The 16,510-nt window shown below is 37.2% G+C and overlaps 1 protein-coding gene across 1 annotated transcript; it reads right to left on the bottom strand.

The window, feature by feature from the left end:
- Nucleotides 1-15,609: 15,609 nt before the first annotated feature.
- On the bottom strand, nucleotides 15,610-16,158 carry LOC123686565. The gene has a single exon (XM_045626792.1). It carries the CDS (start codon nucleotides 16,156-16,158, stop codon nucleotides 15,610-15,612), a length of 549 nt encoding a protein of 182 aa, XP_045482748.1.
- Between the last annotated feature and the right edge of the window lie 352 nt (nucleotides 16,159-16,510).

The following is a 16,510-nucleotide window of genomic DNA, read 5'->3' as shown; positions in this document are numbered from 1 at the left end:
TTTTTTTTACCTCTTTTAGCTTTATTTTTAATTCCTTTGACATTTGAGGCGGCTAATTTCTTGGCAAAATTCATAGGATGGATATTGCCGATATTACCAACAGCATTAGATTCAATTATCACCATAAATGGGCCAAAGTCATTCAAACTGTATTTCAATTCAAGTTTAGATTTTTTGGGGGCATTAGCGTTCAATCTGATTAAACGAGAAATTGACTGGGAGAGCTCTTCAGCCTCATTGAGAACTTCCAAGTCATCGGTTAAAATTGCTCTAACCGACTGAATTTCACTTGAAAGGATAATTAAGTCAGCTAGGGAGTGATATTCCTTATTAGAACCATCATTACCTAGGTTCAAATTGTTTAGTATTTTTTGAGATGTAGGTGTTAGTGCATTAAACGCTTTGGGAGACAAAGGCGATCTAGGGGGGTCATCAGACCCCCCCGAGTTCCAATCCAATAAAAAAGGAACTCTTATCAGTAGGTAGAGATGACACCAGAGTAAATATAACTGACCCCAGAAAGTCCTACCTTGAAAATTCAATATACCACAAATAATTAGTGGGAATTGAGAAATTTACTCACACAAATATCAGTATATGCTTAGATTATTTAATTAATTTAAAGGAAAATTTAAAGGAAGCACGCGCTTATGTCAACGGTTAACCTCCTTCCTCCTATGCAATCTGCTTATTTGTTAGGTTAATAGAAAACGATTGTACTGAACGAAGTAAACAGGCGGATTACAAGGTAACTAACCACATAAACTATGACGTGTTGTTAAATAAAATGAATAAAGAAAGTTGGAAAGGCGTTCTAGACAGTCGGAGTCCACAGACAGCTTATGGTTTATTTGAAAATAAGATCACAGAGTTCATTGAATCGAGTAAATACAGAAAAATACATAAAAATTGGCGCCTGAAGAAACTTAAACCATGGATAACTGTTGGTCTTATAACTTCAATGAAAAATCGAGATAAAATGAAAAAGAAAATTCTATTAAATGGTACGGATTTCGATAAGGGAAATTATAAGCTATATAGAAACAAATTAAATAGTCTTGTTCGCCAAACTAAATAAGAATTTTATTCTGATAAACTTAAAAACGCAAGCGAAAACTCTAAAAAGACGTGGAAGGTTATAAACGAAATAACAAATAGAGCAAAAAAAAAGAAATTCGCCGAGATCGATTGTAGATGACATGGGGAACACTTTCACTGATGATAAGTTGATGGCAGATAAATTTAATGAGTTTTTTGTGGATATTGGGAAAAATATGGCGTCTGTAATAAAAAAAATCAAATAATTCAAATTTTAAATTTAAAAGTAATAACTCGTCCTTATTCTTAAAACCGGTAGATAAGAATGAAATAATACAGATGTTTGCTTCTCTCAAAAACAATGCTGCGCTAGGTCCAGACGGTATTTCTAATAGACTGTTGAAATTAATACACGAACATCTTGTAGCTCCATTAGTTAATATTATTAATTTAGTATTTGAGACTCCAACTATACCCCTTGAATGAAAAAAATCGCTTGTAATATGTGTGCACAAATCGAAAGAAAAAAAGAAACTTACTAATTACAGGCCGATTCCATTGATCAATAACTCCGCGAAAATTTTCGAAAAATGCTTGAAGACTAGAATATCACGGTTTCTTGAACATTCTAATATCTTAAGCTCCAACCAATTTGGATTCCGAGAGGAAAAATCAACTGAAGATGCAATGAAACAATTCTTTTCATTACTTATAGAGGGTATGAACAAGGACAAAAAATGTATGACAGTATTTCTGGACCTGGCAAAAGCTTTTGTTACGGTATCGCATGAGCTACTGCTTGATAGACTAGAGGAAGCGGGTATTAGAGGTAGTTGTCTGTTATTGCTCAAAAACTATTTGGAACAAAGAGTACAGAGAGTTTCTTTAAAGGGACGTTTGAGTGAACGAAGAACTGTAGAAATGGGTATACCGCAAGGAACTGTTTTGGGTCCTCTTTTATTTCTAATTTACGTAAACCAATTGCTGCTCTTGAGGATATCAAACGGTAAAATTATATCTTACGCAGACGATACCATGTTGTTTTTCACAGGAGATACGTGGAATGAGGTGAATAGAGATGCAGAGCAGAGTATGAGGGTTGTGCAGTCCTGGCTGGCGGAAAGCCTGCTCAACACCATAAAGTCCAATTTCATCACGTTTTCCTTGATGAGAAGCAATCAGCCTAGTTTTTCTGCACTGTCGGTACATACATCAAACTGTGATGATTCGAATTGCACGTGCCCCAGAATAGGTAGGGTTGCTAGCACTAAGTATTTAGGCATATATATTGACCAATTTATGAGATAGGATGTACACGTGGAGTATTTGAAGACACGTCTTAAGAACTTAGCGTATATTTTCTATAACCTATGTGAAGTAACAACTATACCCTTTATGCTTAAAATTTACGATTCGCTTGTAGAGTCTTTGCTAAGATATGCCATTATTGTGTGGGGGGGCTTATTCGATGTCGCACTTGAAGGACTGCAAATAATACAAAAATTCATCTTGAAAATAATATTGAATGTCAAAAGAACACATAGCACTGAGTTATTATTTGAGAAATGTAAAAAACTCAATTTAAGACAACTTTATATCTCGGAATGCCTAATTCAACAAATAGATACCAATAAGGACTTCATTGAACATAATTTTTCCACAAGAAATCGTTTACAGCAAAACCTACGTGTGCCACTTATTTTTAAAACCCATTCACAACGAAATCATGAATATCTCGGACCGAAATTGTACAATGTAGGTACTGCCTCTATCATTAAGATTCATAAACACAAATAACAGAAAAAATAAAAATATTATTCCACAGTATGTCATAGGTGTTTCTCACTGTTTTTCTCCTTCCTGGATTCTTTTGTGGGTTAATTATTTAGTTTGATAATTGTTGGGTTGTCTTATATGCAGTTGGGATGTTCGGTAACTGTGAGACGTTGTGTGGCATACAAGCGCTAAGCTTAGGTTACATAGGGTCTCAAGATCAAATACCTTTATAATTGTATATATATGTATTTCCGAATAAATATTATTATTATTATTATTTAGAAGGAACTCCAGTTTTTCAATTGGTATTTCTTCCAATTGTTTCGAATCAATACCATCTAATCCGGCAGATGTCTTGCCCATTTTGTCCTGATGTTTTCTAATGGTTTCTTTGTCAATGGGCTCATATATGTTTGTTTGTTCCTTGACCATGTCGTTTAGGGGTTTATCTTCTACAAGAGTGTTCTCTGTGAAGATGGATCATACTCTCTTTTGATGCTTTCTCTGGTTGGTTGTTGGTTTCCCGTTGTTGTTATATCATCAATTATCTCAGATGCGAGTTTTCTTTGATTTCCTCTGAATTGCTCCTGCATATATTTGAACAATTTTGCTCTTACAACTCTTCTTCCCGCTTTTACATATGGCCTGTTATTTTGCACTTTCCTTTGTCATCATCATCATCATCATTTATTCACCATCAATTCAATTACATGGCAGGTCAAAAAATATATAAATAGTTCATAAAATTGAATTAATAAGTTATATATATATAAACAGAAATAAAATGGTAAAATCTACACACAAATAAGGTAAAGACTAATAAGGTAAAGACTAGTTAACACAACGTATACTCATTCAAACTTAATGTCCCAGAATTCTGCAAAGCTATACACAGCATTCTCCACCAATGCACCCTTTATCTTCTTCCGAAATAAATGTCTTGGAAGTATCTGCAGTTTCGAGGAAAGTCTATTATAAAATTTAACCCCAAAATGGTTAGTACCTGTTTGGGTTTTTTTGAGTCGATGAAACTCAATGCTAAGTTCATTTTTGTGTCTTGTAGTATAGTGATGATGGTCGTTATTTGTTCTGAATTTACTTCTATTGTCGTAGACATGCAGTATACAGGTAAGTATATATACAGAGGTAACGGTGAGTATACCCAATGAACGGAACAACTCTCTGCACGATATCGTTCTCGGGACTCCAAAAATGGCTCTGACAGCTTCTTTTGTTTCAAGAGAACACTCATCAATCCGGGACTATGACCCCATAATAATGTCTGCTGATCTTCTTTCCATACTCAACACAGATATCCTCGACCTATTTATCCAGCTCCGGCTCCCAGTCTCCTTCTCTCATGCAGACGACCTGGCAAGTTCTCACCGCCGAAATATCATCGGTTCCGACACAAAGACCCATGAGATGTTTCAATATTTGGTCCTCCATTGCATCGATAGCCATCATCTCATCCGCATCATCATATGGCATATCATCTGACCACTGTACCAGCCCAGATGTAGTTGGCTCTGTAGTGAGATCTGGTATGGGCACAACATTGTGCTCCTTTAACTCCCGTGCTCTCGTTTCCTTCTCCAGTTCAATTCTGTCTGTGATGTTCTGGTACGTGACATTGTACCTTTTTTCCTAACTCCCTCCTTCAGCCTATCCAGGTTTCCCGCCAGATAATCCAGCAGCTGGTCACCCCTATATTCAACCTCAAGCTCTGCCATTGTCTCTTGTTCACCGTCGGTCCACAACATGCGACGGGAGCGGGATTCCACCTCGGTGTTTAAGCCTCTGTTATACTATTCAGGGTGCGCTCTGCTTAGATGCAACCTCATCGCCGCATATGATCTGAATGATTGGGCACAGACAGGGCATGTATCTTCCGGTAAATCTTCTCTAGGAGGGCCACGTCACGTCACTTTGATACTTTCCAATTGAAATGACAATTGAAAATGACCCATTTTCACGATGTAATCGTCGACACTGCTTTAAATTCGAGTTTCATTTCACTTCGAAATCACGAACACAAAAAGAAAAATAAATACGCCGGATCTAGTTTTTCGTATTCATATTCATATTCATTTATTTTTCTCAAAAATTTACAGGAGATGTCAAAAAGAATATAGATAAAAAAAAAATTTCTTCACAATAGTAATAGGTATAGTACAGAACATAAAACAAATATAAATATCCATATATATATAAAGACAAACATTATTTTAAATAAATTAATTTAGGGTTTGTTTCAAATTTGTAATTCATAAATTCGTCCATTGAGTAGAATGCTCAGGCATCCTGTTGAACATCTTCAGTCCGTTGGGTTTTATTGATTTGATGGTAGGGTAACACATTTTTTCTCTCGTTTCTTGTGTGGTGGTCGCGAATTTCTTGATGTTGTTTGAAGTGGTTCTTGTTTTTGAAGGCATACATTAGACACTCGAGTATGTAACATGATGTAACAGTAATTATACCATATTTCCTGAACAGTGGTCTACAACTCGCAGTTCTGTCAACACCAGCGATCAATCGAATTGTTTTCTTCTGTTTTAAGAAAATACTCCCAGCTTGTGGCGATGCACCCCATAGGATAATGCCGTATGTCATTCTTCCATGAAAATGTTCATGATATACAACGTGTGCTTCGTTAACGGTGTGTTTTTTATATGCCTTATTGCGAACAATGCTGACCCTCGTTATCGCTGATGGCAACTGAAAAACGTATTGCAGTGTGATATTATTTCCATTCATTAGGTAAATTGGGACATTATTTCTGCTCATAACTTCCGTTTCCATGGACGGATTTTCTGCAAATAAATGTTATTCAATTCAATATCTCAAAAGAAGTCGAAGATTGAATAATGTTTCGAATAAATTTTCATGAAGAACGGATTCATCACAAAATTTTTTTAGAAATATAATATAAACGAATTGTTGAGGTAATCTTTTAACAACAATATCGGATTCGGATATCTTCGAACAAGTAGGTGAATCTGAAAGTTTTGATTTTATAGAGTCGAGAAATTCTTTCTGGTCGAATAATCAATATTCGATTGCAAGAACCTAGGCCCCTGGAACCATAGTTCGTTAAAAACTATCTCTGATGGAAACAGACCTCGTGATGCCAAGTCTGCAGGATTGTCACCAGATTTTACATGCGACCAGTGAGAAAAAGGAAGTCGTTCGTGTATGAAAGAAACTCTATTTCCAACAAAAGTTTGCCATTTATGAGGCGATGAGTTCAGCCACGCGAGTACAATTTCTGAGTCTGTATAATCATAATCATAATCATTTATTGCATCCCATAAGACAAATTTACATTTATATAGGACAGGTCAGAAATTAAGTAAACAGGAAAAAAATCAAACTAAATATTCAAATCAACCTGAAACAAAAATATTCTTCTTTGCTATAGAAACACTGCTCTAGTAATAAATCCTTGATAATTTTTTTAAATCTTAAATATTCAAGATGCTTAATTCGCTCTGGTAGGTGATTGAAAAGTTTGATACCAGCATACATGGGTGACTGTTGAAATTTCGTGGTTCTGTGAGTTGGTAAGCAGATTATTTCCTTATGTCTGGTATCATACTTGTGATATTCAGAGCACTTTTTTAGGCTATGTATATTCTTACGAATGAACAGCAAGGAATTAAATATATAAATACAAGGAAAACAAAGTATTCGATTCTTGATAAATGATGGTCTACAAGACTCCTGGGGTTTTAAGCCGAACATCAACCTAATGATTCTCTTCTGAGAAACAAAAACCTCACTCTTACTAGGAGATTCTCCCCATAGAATGGTTTTATAATTCATATGGGAGTAGGCTAGTGAATAATATACTCCTATCAGTGATTCCAAAGGCAAAATATTTTTTAGTCGCTTCAATGCAAAAAATGCACTACTCAATCTAGTGCAAACATAAGCGCAGTGAGTTCGCCAGTTGAGCGTGTTATCAATTCGCAATCCCAAAAATTGTACACAGTCAGAGGACTTCAAGTCTCCATAAGGGAGTCTCAAAGTGAGTTCGTTACTGTAGTTCCGAGTCTGAAAATACAGTAGGCCCGTTTTTTCAATGTTGAGAATGAGTAAATTTTTTTTGCACCATTCCGAGAAATATTGGACGAGCATCTCGCATCTCACACGCAATTCCGCTAGGCCAGGGGCGGCAATGAGAAACGATGAATCATCCGCAAACTGCAGGATCCGAATACTCGAGATTAAGTTTTCGAATTTTTCTTTCAAGTAACTTTGGATATCATTTACGAATAATATGAATATCAAAGGACCCAGAATAGATCCCTGAGGTACACCCATTTCAACAGGGTATTTATCGGAATTTATTTCTCCTACATGAACAAACATCTTACGATCTGTCAAATAACTTTGAACCCATTCAAGGAAAATCCCTCTGAATCCGAGACTATACAGCTTGTCCAAGATGAATTCAATATTTAAGGTATCGAATGCACGAGATTCATCAAAAAACATTCCCGCCACCGAAACGCCATTATCCAGAGAGTCGTATACGAACTTAACAAAATCGCATGCCGCTGTTCCAGTAGACCTGCCAACTCTAAACCCGTGTTGGCAGTTCGTTATGATAGAAAATTTGTCAAGGAAATTCATAATTCTGTCAAAAACTAATCTCTCGATAATCTTTGACAAGGTACTCAACAATGATATCGGACGGTAATTAGAAATGTCCTCTCTAGATTTTTTCTTATGCACAGGGATAATCTTTGCAGTTTTGAGCACCGACGGAAATTCGCCGGAGGTGACCGAGAGATTGACCAAGTAAGCCATATGGCTAGAAATCTGTTCAGCCACGACTTCTAAAATCCTTAGCGAAACCATGTCATACCCACTGCTTTTTCTGTTTTTAAGGCTCTTTATCACTCTCAAGACCTCTTCAGGCATGACCGGGAAGAAGAAAAAATTAATGTCAGCCAACCTCTCGGTTGTACAGGAGGTAGAATTGTATGCACCATAGTGCTCATATACACTTCTTTTGCCAATGGTAGAAAAATATCTGGCAAACGCTTCAGCCACCTCACCGCAGTCAGAAACAACGTTTCCATCTATTTTTAGGGCAATTTTTTCATTTTGAGAACGTAGACACATCTCGTCTTTAACTATTTTCCATACAGTCTTATTCTTATTAGAAGAAGACAGCAGCAGATTTTTATAGTAGGTATTCTTAGTTGCTTTCAACAAAAACGTGTATTCTTTTCTCGCTGACGAATACAGAGCTTTGACATTCGGAGAATTCGAATTGCGAAGCAGCCAGTGGAGATTCTTTAGATCACTGCCTGCTTGCCTTATTTCCGATGTAATCCATTGATGTCGTATGGAATTTCTGAACCTGGATCGTCTGACCGGGCAAGAAGAATCAATTAAACTTGTTAGGATGGAGAGAAATTCATTGAAAGCACTATTTAGATCGGTGTGATTAAATACGCTATTAAAGAAAGTGCGTTCAGTCCTCAAATGAAGACAGCGCAGATTCTCCTCGGAGAGGAGGCGATATGTCCGAGTCACCGGTTTAGTTGGTAAAGTGTTGGAATCATGAAAATATTGCAATTTGATTGCCCTATGGTCGGCAATATCGCAGTCGTGAACAGTAGTTTTTACAAGCTTTTGGTTTGCATTTGTAAGGATGTAATCGATCTTTGTGGAACTTATAGATCCATTTCTGTTGACAAAGACTCTCGTTGCCTCCTCAGAAGTAACATTGAGATTGAAACTTAAAATAAAATAATTAAGGTAGTTATGCGAGTCAAAATAATTTATATTAAAGTCTCCGCAAATGAAAATAGTTTTTGAACCAGTGAGACAAAAATCAAGCACATATGAAAGCGTATTGAAGAATAATTCAAGATTTCCCCCAGGAGGCCTGTAGACACTTACAATAGAAATGTTCGAAGATACATTTTTCAGGGTAATGGCACAAAATTCGCATTGTAGTTCAATAGTAAACTTCTTCACATGTTCGATCTCTTCGAAAGTGTAGCAAGATCGAACATAAATAGCTGTTCCTCCATGTTGCCTCGTTGGTCGACAATAAGATGCTGCCATAGTGTATCCTTTCAGCGAAATCGAAGGTATCTGCAAAGGAGCACTCCAGTGTTCCACAACACTCAATATATCAGGATTTTCTTGTTCTGTAAAGACTTCTAGGTGATTTATCTTGTTAGAGATACATTGGACATTGAGTTGAATGATTGTTAACTTTCCAGGTGAGTTTATTTCCTTTGTTTTGATGGTGGTATTGTTTATTAGCTTTTGGCATTCGTAAACCGACTTTTCATAAAAAACCTGTTCACTGCCACTCCAGAAGGCCAAAATGTCGGGTTCATTACTTTGTCTAGCTGGCCTGTAGGTAATGTTATTTTGAACGACGAATATACTTCAGGTTTTTTAGAGTTGAGTTTTTCAATGGTTACATCAGTAGAATGCTGGCTTAAGAACTCTTGCAGATCTGTTATTGTAGTCTCTGGACTTAATCTGGTGACATGTAGGTGAGAAACAAGCTTTTTTGGAACAACATGTAAGCTACTATTTTCTTGGGTACCGATGATGGGATTCAGTTTCTTCTTAGAAGGGGGTAAGTATTTTAAGGGTGTTTTATTTTGGTTGGATTGATTTATTGTTGGGGCATCCGATTTCCTTCGTTTCTTTCCCTTGGTTACAATATTCCATTCCGATGACTTATCAATGGTCGGAACAACACTCACGATCGACTCTTCATCAGATTTCCTTATTGTTGTATCATCGGAATGACAGATGCTAGGAACCTGGGCGATCGACAAAGATGACTCGCCGTGGGAGATCCGATGTATCATATTGTCCGCACCATTCTCAACACGTGGAGTTTTGATAATGTTTTTATTATGTTTCTTTAAAGAAGATAATTGTTCGGAGAGATTATTCATTTGTTTATTCTGTGTTATTATCAATTTTTTGAGGTTATTGATTTCATCTAGGAACAATGTAGAAATTTCACTCACAATTTCCTTTTTCAGCATTGCGAGGTCTTCCCTTGTTAATTGGATCATGTCTGATTTTGCATTCCGATCCGAGACCGTCAGTACACTTGAATTGGATCGACAGCAATCCTTACATAGCCATTTTTTGCCACTATTTTCACGAATTTTGTTGCGTTCTTCTAGTGATAAGTTAACACACTTGATATGATAAGCACTGTCACAAGTTTTACAATTTATTGAATCTTCGTGTCTATCAATTTTACTTGAACACTGGGAGCAAGAAATTCCTCGACCATTCGACATGGCGACGATATTAATACGCATTGATTGAATGAAAATTTACTTTATCCTTGATAATCTTCAAAATCCATTCCATAACTTTAGTTGAAAGCACTGATCCACATAATTCTAAACGAGGAATAGAAATTTTTTTGGAACAAGGAGCAACCTTCGACTTTCCGCAAAGAAAAAATATTTTTATATTTTTATCATTGTCTACTATTCTACAGTAGACGACCGCACCGTAGCCGCGTTCACTAGCGTCGCAAAATCCATGCAACTCAACGCGACCATTCTGAGGAATCTGTATTAGACGCAAAATTCTTATTTTTGATAATGTATTCAACTCATTTTTGTACCTTTTCCAAGTACGTATGATAGTATTTCATTGGGTGGCAACTCGTCCCATGTTAAGCCTGCCATCCACATTTTTTGAATAAGTGACTTACATAAAAAAGTTATTGGCGCTAAAAACCCGAGAGGATCGAATATCCTTGCTAATTCAGATAAAATTATACGTTTTGAACAACTTCGTTCAGCTACTTCGACATTGAATTGAAAACAATCATTTTTTGGCTCCCAAATTAGTCCCAAAACCTTAACAGAAATAACGTTATCTTTATTATCCAGAGAGTGCGTTTCAGAGGTAATATGATCTTTCGGTAAAGTGCTCAAAAATTCATGGTTATTACTAGACCATTTGCGCAATTGAAATCCACCTTTCAGCAAAATTTCATTGAATTCATCTTTCAATTTTAAAGCATTTTCCAACGAATTACTACCTGTATAAACGTAATCTATATACGTATCCTCCAACAAAGCATTGGAAGCAAAAGGAACATTTTGACCTTCGTCCTTTATTAATTGGCGAAGAACTCGCAATGCAAGAAACGGTACACAATTGACACCAAAACATAACGTTTTTATGCGTAAATCTAATATATCATCTCGCGGGGAAAAGCGAAACACTAAGCGCTGATAATCTATTTGTGCTGGATCAACTAAAACTTGTCTATACATTTGCTTTATGTCTGCTGTGAAACAAAATGTATGTAAACGAAGGTTCAATAAAATTGTAGCGATGTCATTTTGTAACTTGGTACCTACATACAATACATCATTCAGGGACCTATTATTTGGCATTTTTGCTGAAGCATTGAAAACTATTCTCAGTTTAGTAGTAGCGTGATCTGGGCGTAAAACTGCGAGATGCGGTAAATAAAAAAAATTCATATTCTTCTGAGGAACTTCGACCACCTCCATTTGATTTAAGTCAATATACTCTTGAATTACTGCACAGTATTGCTGATGAAGTGCGGGTTGGCGAAGGAGACGACGTTCTAGTGATAAAAAACGTTGAAGAGCTATAGTTCGACTTTCAGGGAAACATGCATTCAATTCTTTAAATGGCAACGGAACTACATACCGTCCAGATGTAATGCGATAAAAACTTTTCTTGAAAATAATTTCACATTCACTTTCGTCGAGAATATTCGCGATTGTTGGTGAAGTTTCAATTTCAAAAAAGTTTCGCAAAGTATTATCCAAATTATTTTCGGATAACGCGACATTGAGAGAATGAGCGTTTAACTGAACAGGTTTTGTGTCGACTTTACCTAATAAAACATAACCAAAAATAGTGCGAAGTGCGTTAGGACCTCCGTCCTTGCCTAAAATAAGATGATTCGCCAAAAGATTCGCGAATATATCAGCGCCGAGTAAAATATTAACTTCATTAGGAACAAAATATTGGGGATCAGCCAATTCAAGATCATGCAAATATGTCCAAGACGCGTGATCCAGCGGAGAAGCGGGAATTTTACTACATATCTTTTGAAGTATCACAGCGTCTACAGTAAAAATTACATCTGATATTCCTACAGGTCTGACAAAAATTTGAACAATACCTTTGTTGGTATTTGCGTATTTCCGATACCATTTATCACCAAGGAAGAAACTACCTTCGAAATATTCAATGCGTTGAAACATTTCTGAGAAATAATAGATATTTTGGAACCTGAATCTAATAATGCACGGAATTCTTTAAATGAACCATCATTCGTTTGCATTTCGACGATTGCAGTACCCAATACAACGCGAGATTGTTGTGGAGCGCAAGGGGTGAAAGAGTTCTCGACGGATGGCATCGAAGTGGGAGAAATCAGCGAACCAGGATCGGGTATTATCATTTCATTCTGGTTTTGGTTGCGAATAATTAATTCATTAGCGTTTTCCGATGTCGGAAATTGTACGTTTTCCTTTTCAAAATGAAGCGTTGTGTGGTGTTTCTTACTACCGCATTTTCGACAGGAAGAAATAGATTTACATTTATTTAGAACATGCATACCACTCAAACAGGCAAAGCATAAATTATGGCTTTTACAAAATGCGTATTTTTCATTAGGAGTTTTCTTTATACAGGGTGTTTCCTAAACATGCGGCAAAAATTCAGGGGGTTGTTCCTTGGACTATTTTAAGCATGTTTTGTCCTTGGATGATTTTTGAAAAACCTCTTTGTTTCGAAGATACAGGGCGAACAACATTTTTCATATTTTTAAAATTAATAATAGTTTAAATAAAAATGCGTACCGCACTGTGTTTACTAAGTAGGTACAATTTATTTTTAAATTTGTTTAACAACATTCCAATTACTAAAAACGGCCAGTTTTTTGACTAAAAATTGATAAGTGCAGATGGTAAAGGAATACAGATTAAACACGGTTTTCATTTGAATTCGTTTTGTGATGTATTAGCAATTTTTAGTCAAAAAACTGGCCGTTTTTAGTAATTGGAATGTTGTTAAACAAATTTAAAAATAAATTGTACCTACTTAGTAAACACAGTGCGGTACGCATTTTTATTTAAACTATTATTAATTTTAAAAATATGAAAAATGTTGTTCGCCCTGTATCTTCGAAACAAAGAGGTTTTTCAAAAATCATCAAAGGACAAAATATTCTTAGAATAGTCCAAGGAACAACCCTCTGAATTTTTGCCGCATGTTTAGGAAACACCCTGTATATTGCGAACAAGTATAAATTGGATGATTATTATCTGAACAAACTAAGCACTGCGGCATTTTAACATCTTGACATGCTAGAAAACTGTTCGACGCTTTTCCAGAGAGCACAGGCTTATTTTTTAAGATTGGTTTTTGATTACTGTTACCACCTGCGACATTACTCAAACCATTACAATGGCGTTCCAAAAAATCAAACAAAATTATATATTCTGGGATTGATGTAGAACCGTGTTCCCTCTCAAAAGCTCGTGCAGTTTCAGGATCTAACCGAGACAATAGCATATGAGTCAGAACAAAGTCGCAAGATATATCAACGTTCATGTTTTTTAAAGTTTGCAAATTTATCGAGAATGTATCCAGTAATTTACGGATTTTCAGATTTCAACGGAGCAAAATTTTCAATTGGTAACCAATATGCTCGAGCCTGAGCCCGTGGGTTTGTATAGCGCTTAACTAATGTATCATACGCTGACAGATAATTTTCAGTTGTTGCTTTTAAATGTTTTATAAGATCTAACGGAGTACCAGTTAAAGAGGAAATCAAATAATTGAATTTTTCAACAGGTTTCAAACTCGAATTGGAATGAACTAATGCGTCGAACATATCCTTAAAAGCAGGAAAATCACGAATATCGCCAGAAAATTTATGCAAGTCAATTCGAGGTAATTTTACATGCGGTAAATCAGAACTTGATCTATCTAGCGGTGAAACAGTTGAAGTCAAAGGTGACATTGCGTCAAATTCAAATAATTCGGCATAAATAGCTTTAATATCATAAAACATTTCTAAAAACTGACATTTAAGAGCGTCCTCTACATGCAAATCAGCATCTTTATCTGTTGATAAAAGCGAGAGGATTGCACCATGAAACTTTTGAAATTCTTCATTCAAACATTCGAGAGATGGGTACCGTACCTTAAATCTAGTGTGCGATTTCACATCCTTTCTTGCAAAAATGGCTAAATCATTGATTATTTTTATCTCATTAATACAACTCAATCTTAGAGCGATCTGCCTGCGTAACTTATCAGACATTTTATAATATAAATTTTCGTATTACTTATAGGTATTCAATCGAACACTGAATCTTAACAGCAATATTTATCGAAATACGTGCCTCTGATCAAGTTAACCCCAAAAACCAGTTTCAGAACAAGAAAGTAAACAATGCTATGAAATGCGCAAACAATGAAATTGAAAACTACAGAGTTTAATGATAACGGCTGAACATGTTCATATGTTTAAGAACGATATCATGAAATATCAATATGGCTAATATATTAAATGAAATTATTTCAGAAAACGCAATATGGAAATTTTGAAAATTTTGTGGCAATTTTGGATGCAATTCTGATATGAATGTATTTTTCGAATGGAAATTGAATTTAAAGGTGATATGCGGTGTAACAATGCGAGACTGAGCACTTATAACAGACTCCGAGAACGAGAAAAAAAATCCAATTTCGAAAAAATTGAGAAATTTCGACCAAAATCGAAAGGAAAAAAGGGCTTCAAGATCCGGCTCGAAGGACCATGTTAAAAGCTCAGATTTTATTCAGCTTTAATTGTTGGATATTTAAATTTGCCGGAGAGATGTTAAATGGACTGATGTCCTTTTTTCCTTTCAAAATTAGTCGTGAATATTGCGAGATATATGACCCTTCACAATGTAGCTATTAAAATTTCAATTATAGATGAAATAGAAAGAAATGACCAACGAATCACACTCACTTACCCTTGTGATTGATGGTGCTGCTTCTTGAAGGGCCCTTCTTCTGGTGGTTAATGTCACTGCGAGTTGTTCCTGTGCGACTTTGGCTATTTGGTAACAGCACAAAAGAATCCAAAAGCGTTTTTGTAGAGATTTTTGTGAAATCAACGAAAACTTGAAACACATGCGGAAAAAGCGATATTTCAACGAGAGCGGTTCGATTCATACTGTCTTCTTACATGTGCGTTTTAACTCTTACGCACATGCGTATCTCAAAACATATAGTGAACGCAACTCGTTGGCCTGATATATAAAAATGTGCCCAATAAAATATCGAAAAATGAAAAAGTCATATATATCAAACCCATTCGAATTGAAACAACAACAAAAATATTCGAATTCTTTCGAGTACGAAACACATTGCTCACCCCTATCTTTCTCTATCTTCTCTTTCCTTTCTGCACATTACTCCGGTTACGAAATCGTAGACCTCCTTCCAGTATGCCACACATTCCACCATCCTCCTTATAATTTCTTCCACAGGGGGCAATTGGCCGATATTCGCCACCAGGTCATTTCTCTGGTCTTTCCATCTTTTGCACCGGTATAACATGTGCTCCGGGTCATCCCTATCCTTGCATACAGGACATCTGTCGTTCTGCGTCTTTCCAATCCTCAACGTGTACGAACCGAAAGATCCGTGCCCTGTCATGAATTGCGTGAAGAAGTAGTTTGTCCGCCTATGTTCGCATCCGATCCACCCCACCAAGTCCACCACCAGTCTTCAGGTCCAACCCGCCACTCTATCCTCTCTCCTCCACCTTTCCTGCCACTTTTTGATCGTTCTTACTCTGGCCATTCTCCTGTTTCCCGGCAGCCTTCCCCCCACGGTATAAAGGAAGCACCTCTTGGCCACCATCAGGTCAATCGGTGGGTAACCCGATATAACCTGGACCGCCTCCGCCGAGACGGTTCTGTAGGCAGACGCAACACGCAGCAGGCCCAGCCTCTGCGTAGACACCATTCTCTGCATGTTTCTCTGCACCTTCAGTGCGTCCCGCCAAACTGTTGCTGCGTACAGGAGCTGACCATGCATTACCGAGCAAAGTATGCGACGCGTCACATATCCTGGGCCACCGATTTTTGGCATCAGCTTCCTCATCGTTTCAACTTTTGCCCTTGTTCTATCGGTCACCGCCCTGATATGACCTGAAAACTCCCCTCCTCTTGTGAACCTCACTCCTAGGTAGTCCATATGCTGGTCTGATTTTATTTCTGCCCCTTTTATTGTGACAGTCACGCTGGCTGACCTTGGTCCTTTCAGGACGACCATCTCCGTCTTCTTCAGAGTGATCTGGAGGTCCCTCTCTTCCAGTCACAGTGCCACGATCGCCACACCGGCTTCGATTCTCCCCCTCACCTGATCCTTGGTATCTCCTGCCACCACCATAAGTAGATCGGCCGCGTATGCAATCAAACGAGCGCCCTCTGGCAATGTGCGCCGCAGAACCTCATCATAAAAGATGTTCCAAAGAACCGGGCCGGCCACCGAGCCCTGCGGGACCCCCCTTCCACATCTATGTTTAAACTTCCCGGCATTCACCGTCCTTCCGCTGAGGTAATCCCTGAAGACTCTCACGAGATACCCGCTAACCTGGGAGGCCTCGAGATCCTCCACAATTTGT

This window comes from Harmonia axyridis, chromosome X (genome assembly GCF_914767665.1).
Source record: "Harmonia axyridis chromosome X, icHarAxyr1.1, whole genome shotgun sequence".
NCBI classification, from domain to species: Eukaryota; Metazoa; Arthropoda; class Insecta; order Coleoptera; family Coccinellidae; genus Harmonia; species Harmonia axyridis.
The sequence above is the reverse complement of the archived record's forward strand: the minus strand, read 5'-3'. Positions and strand labels throughout refer to the sequence as shown.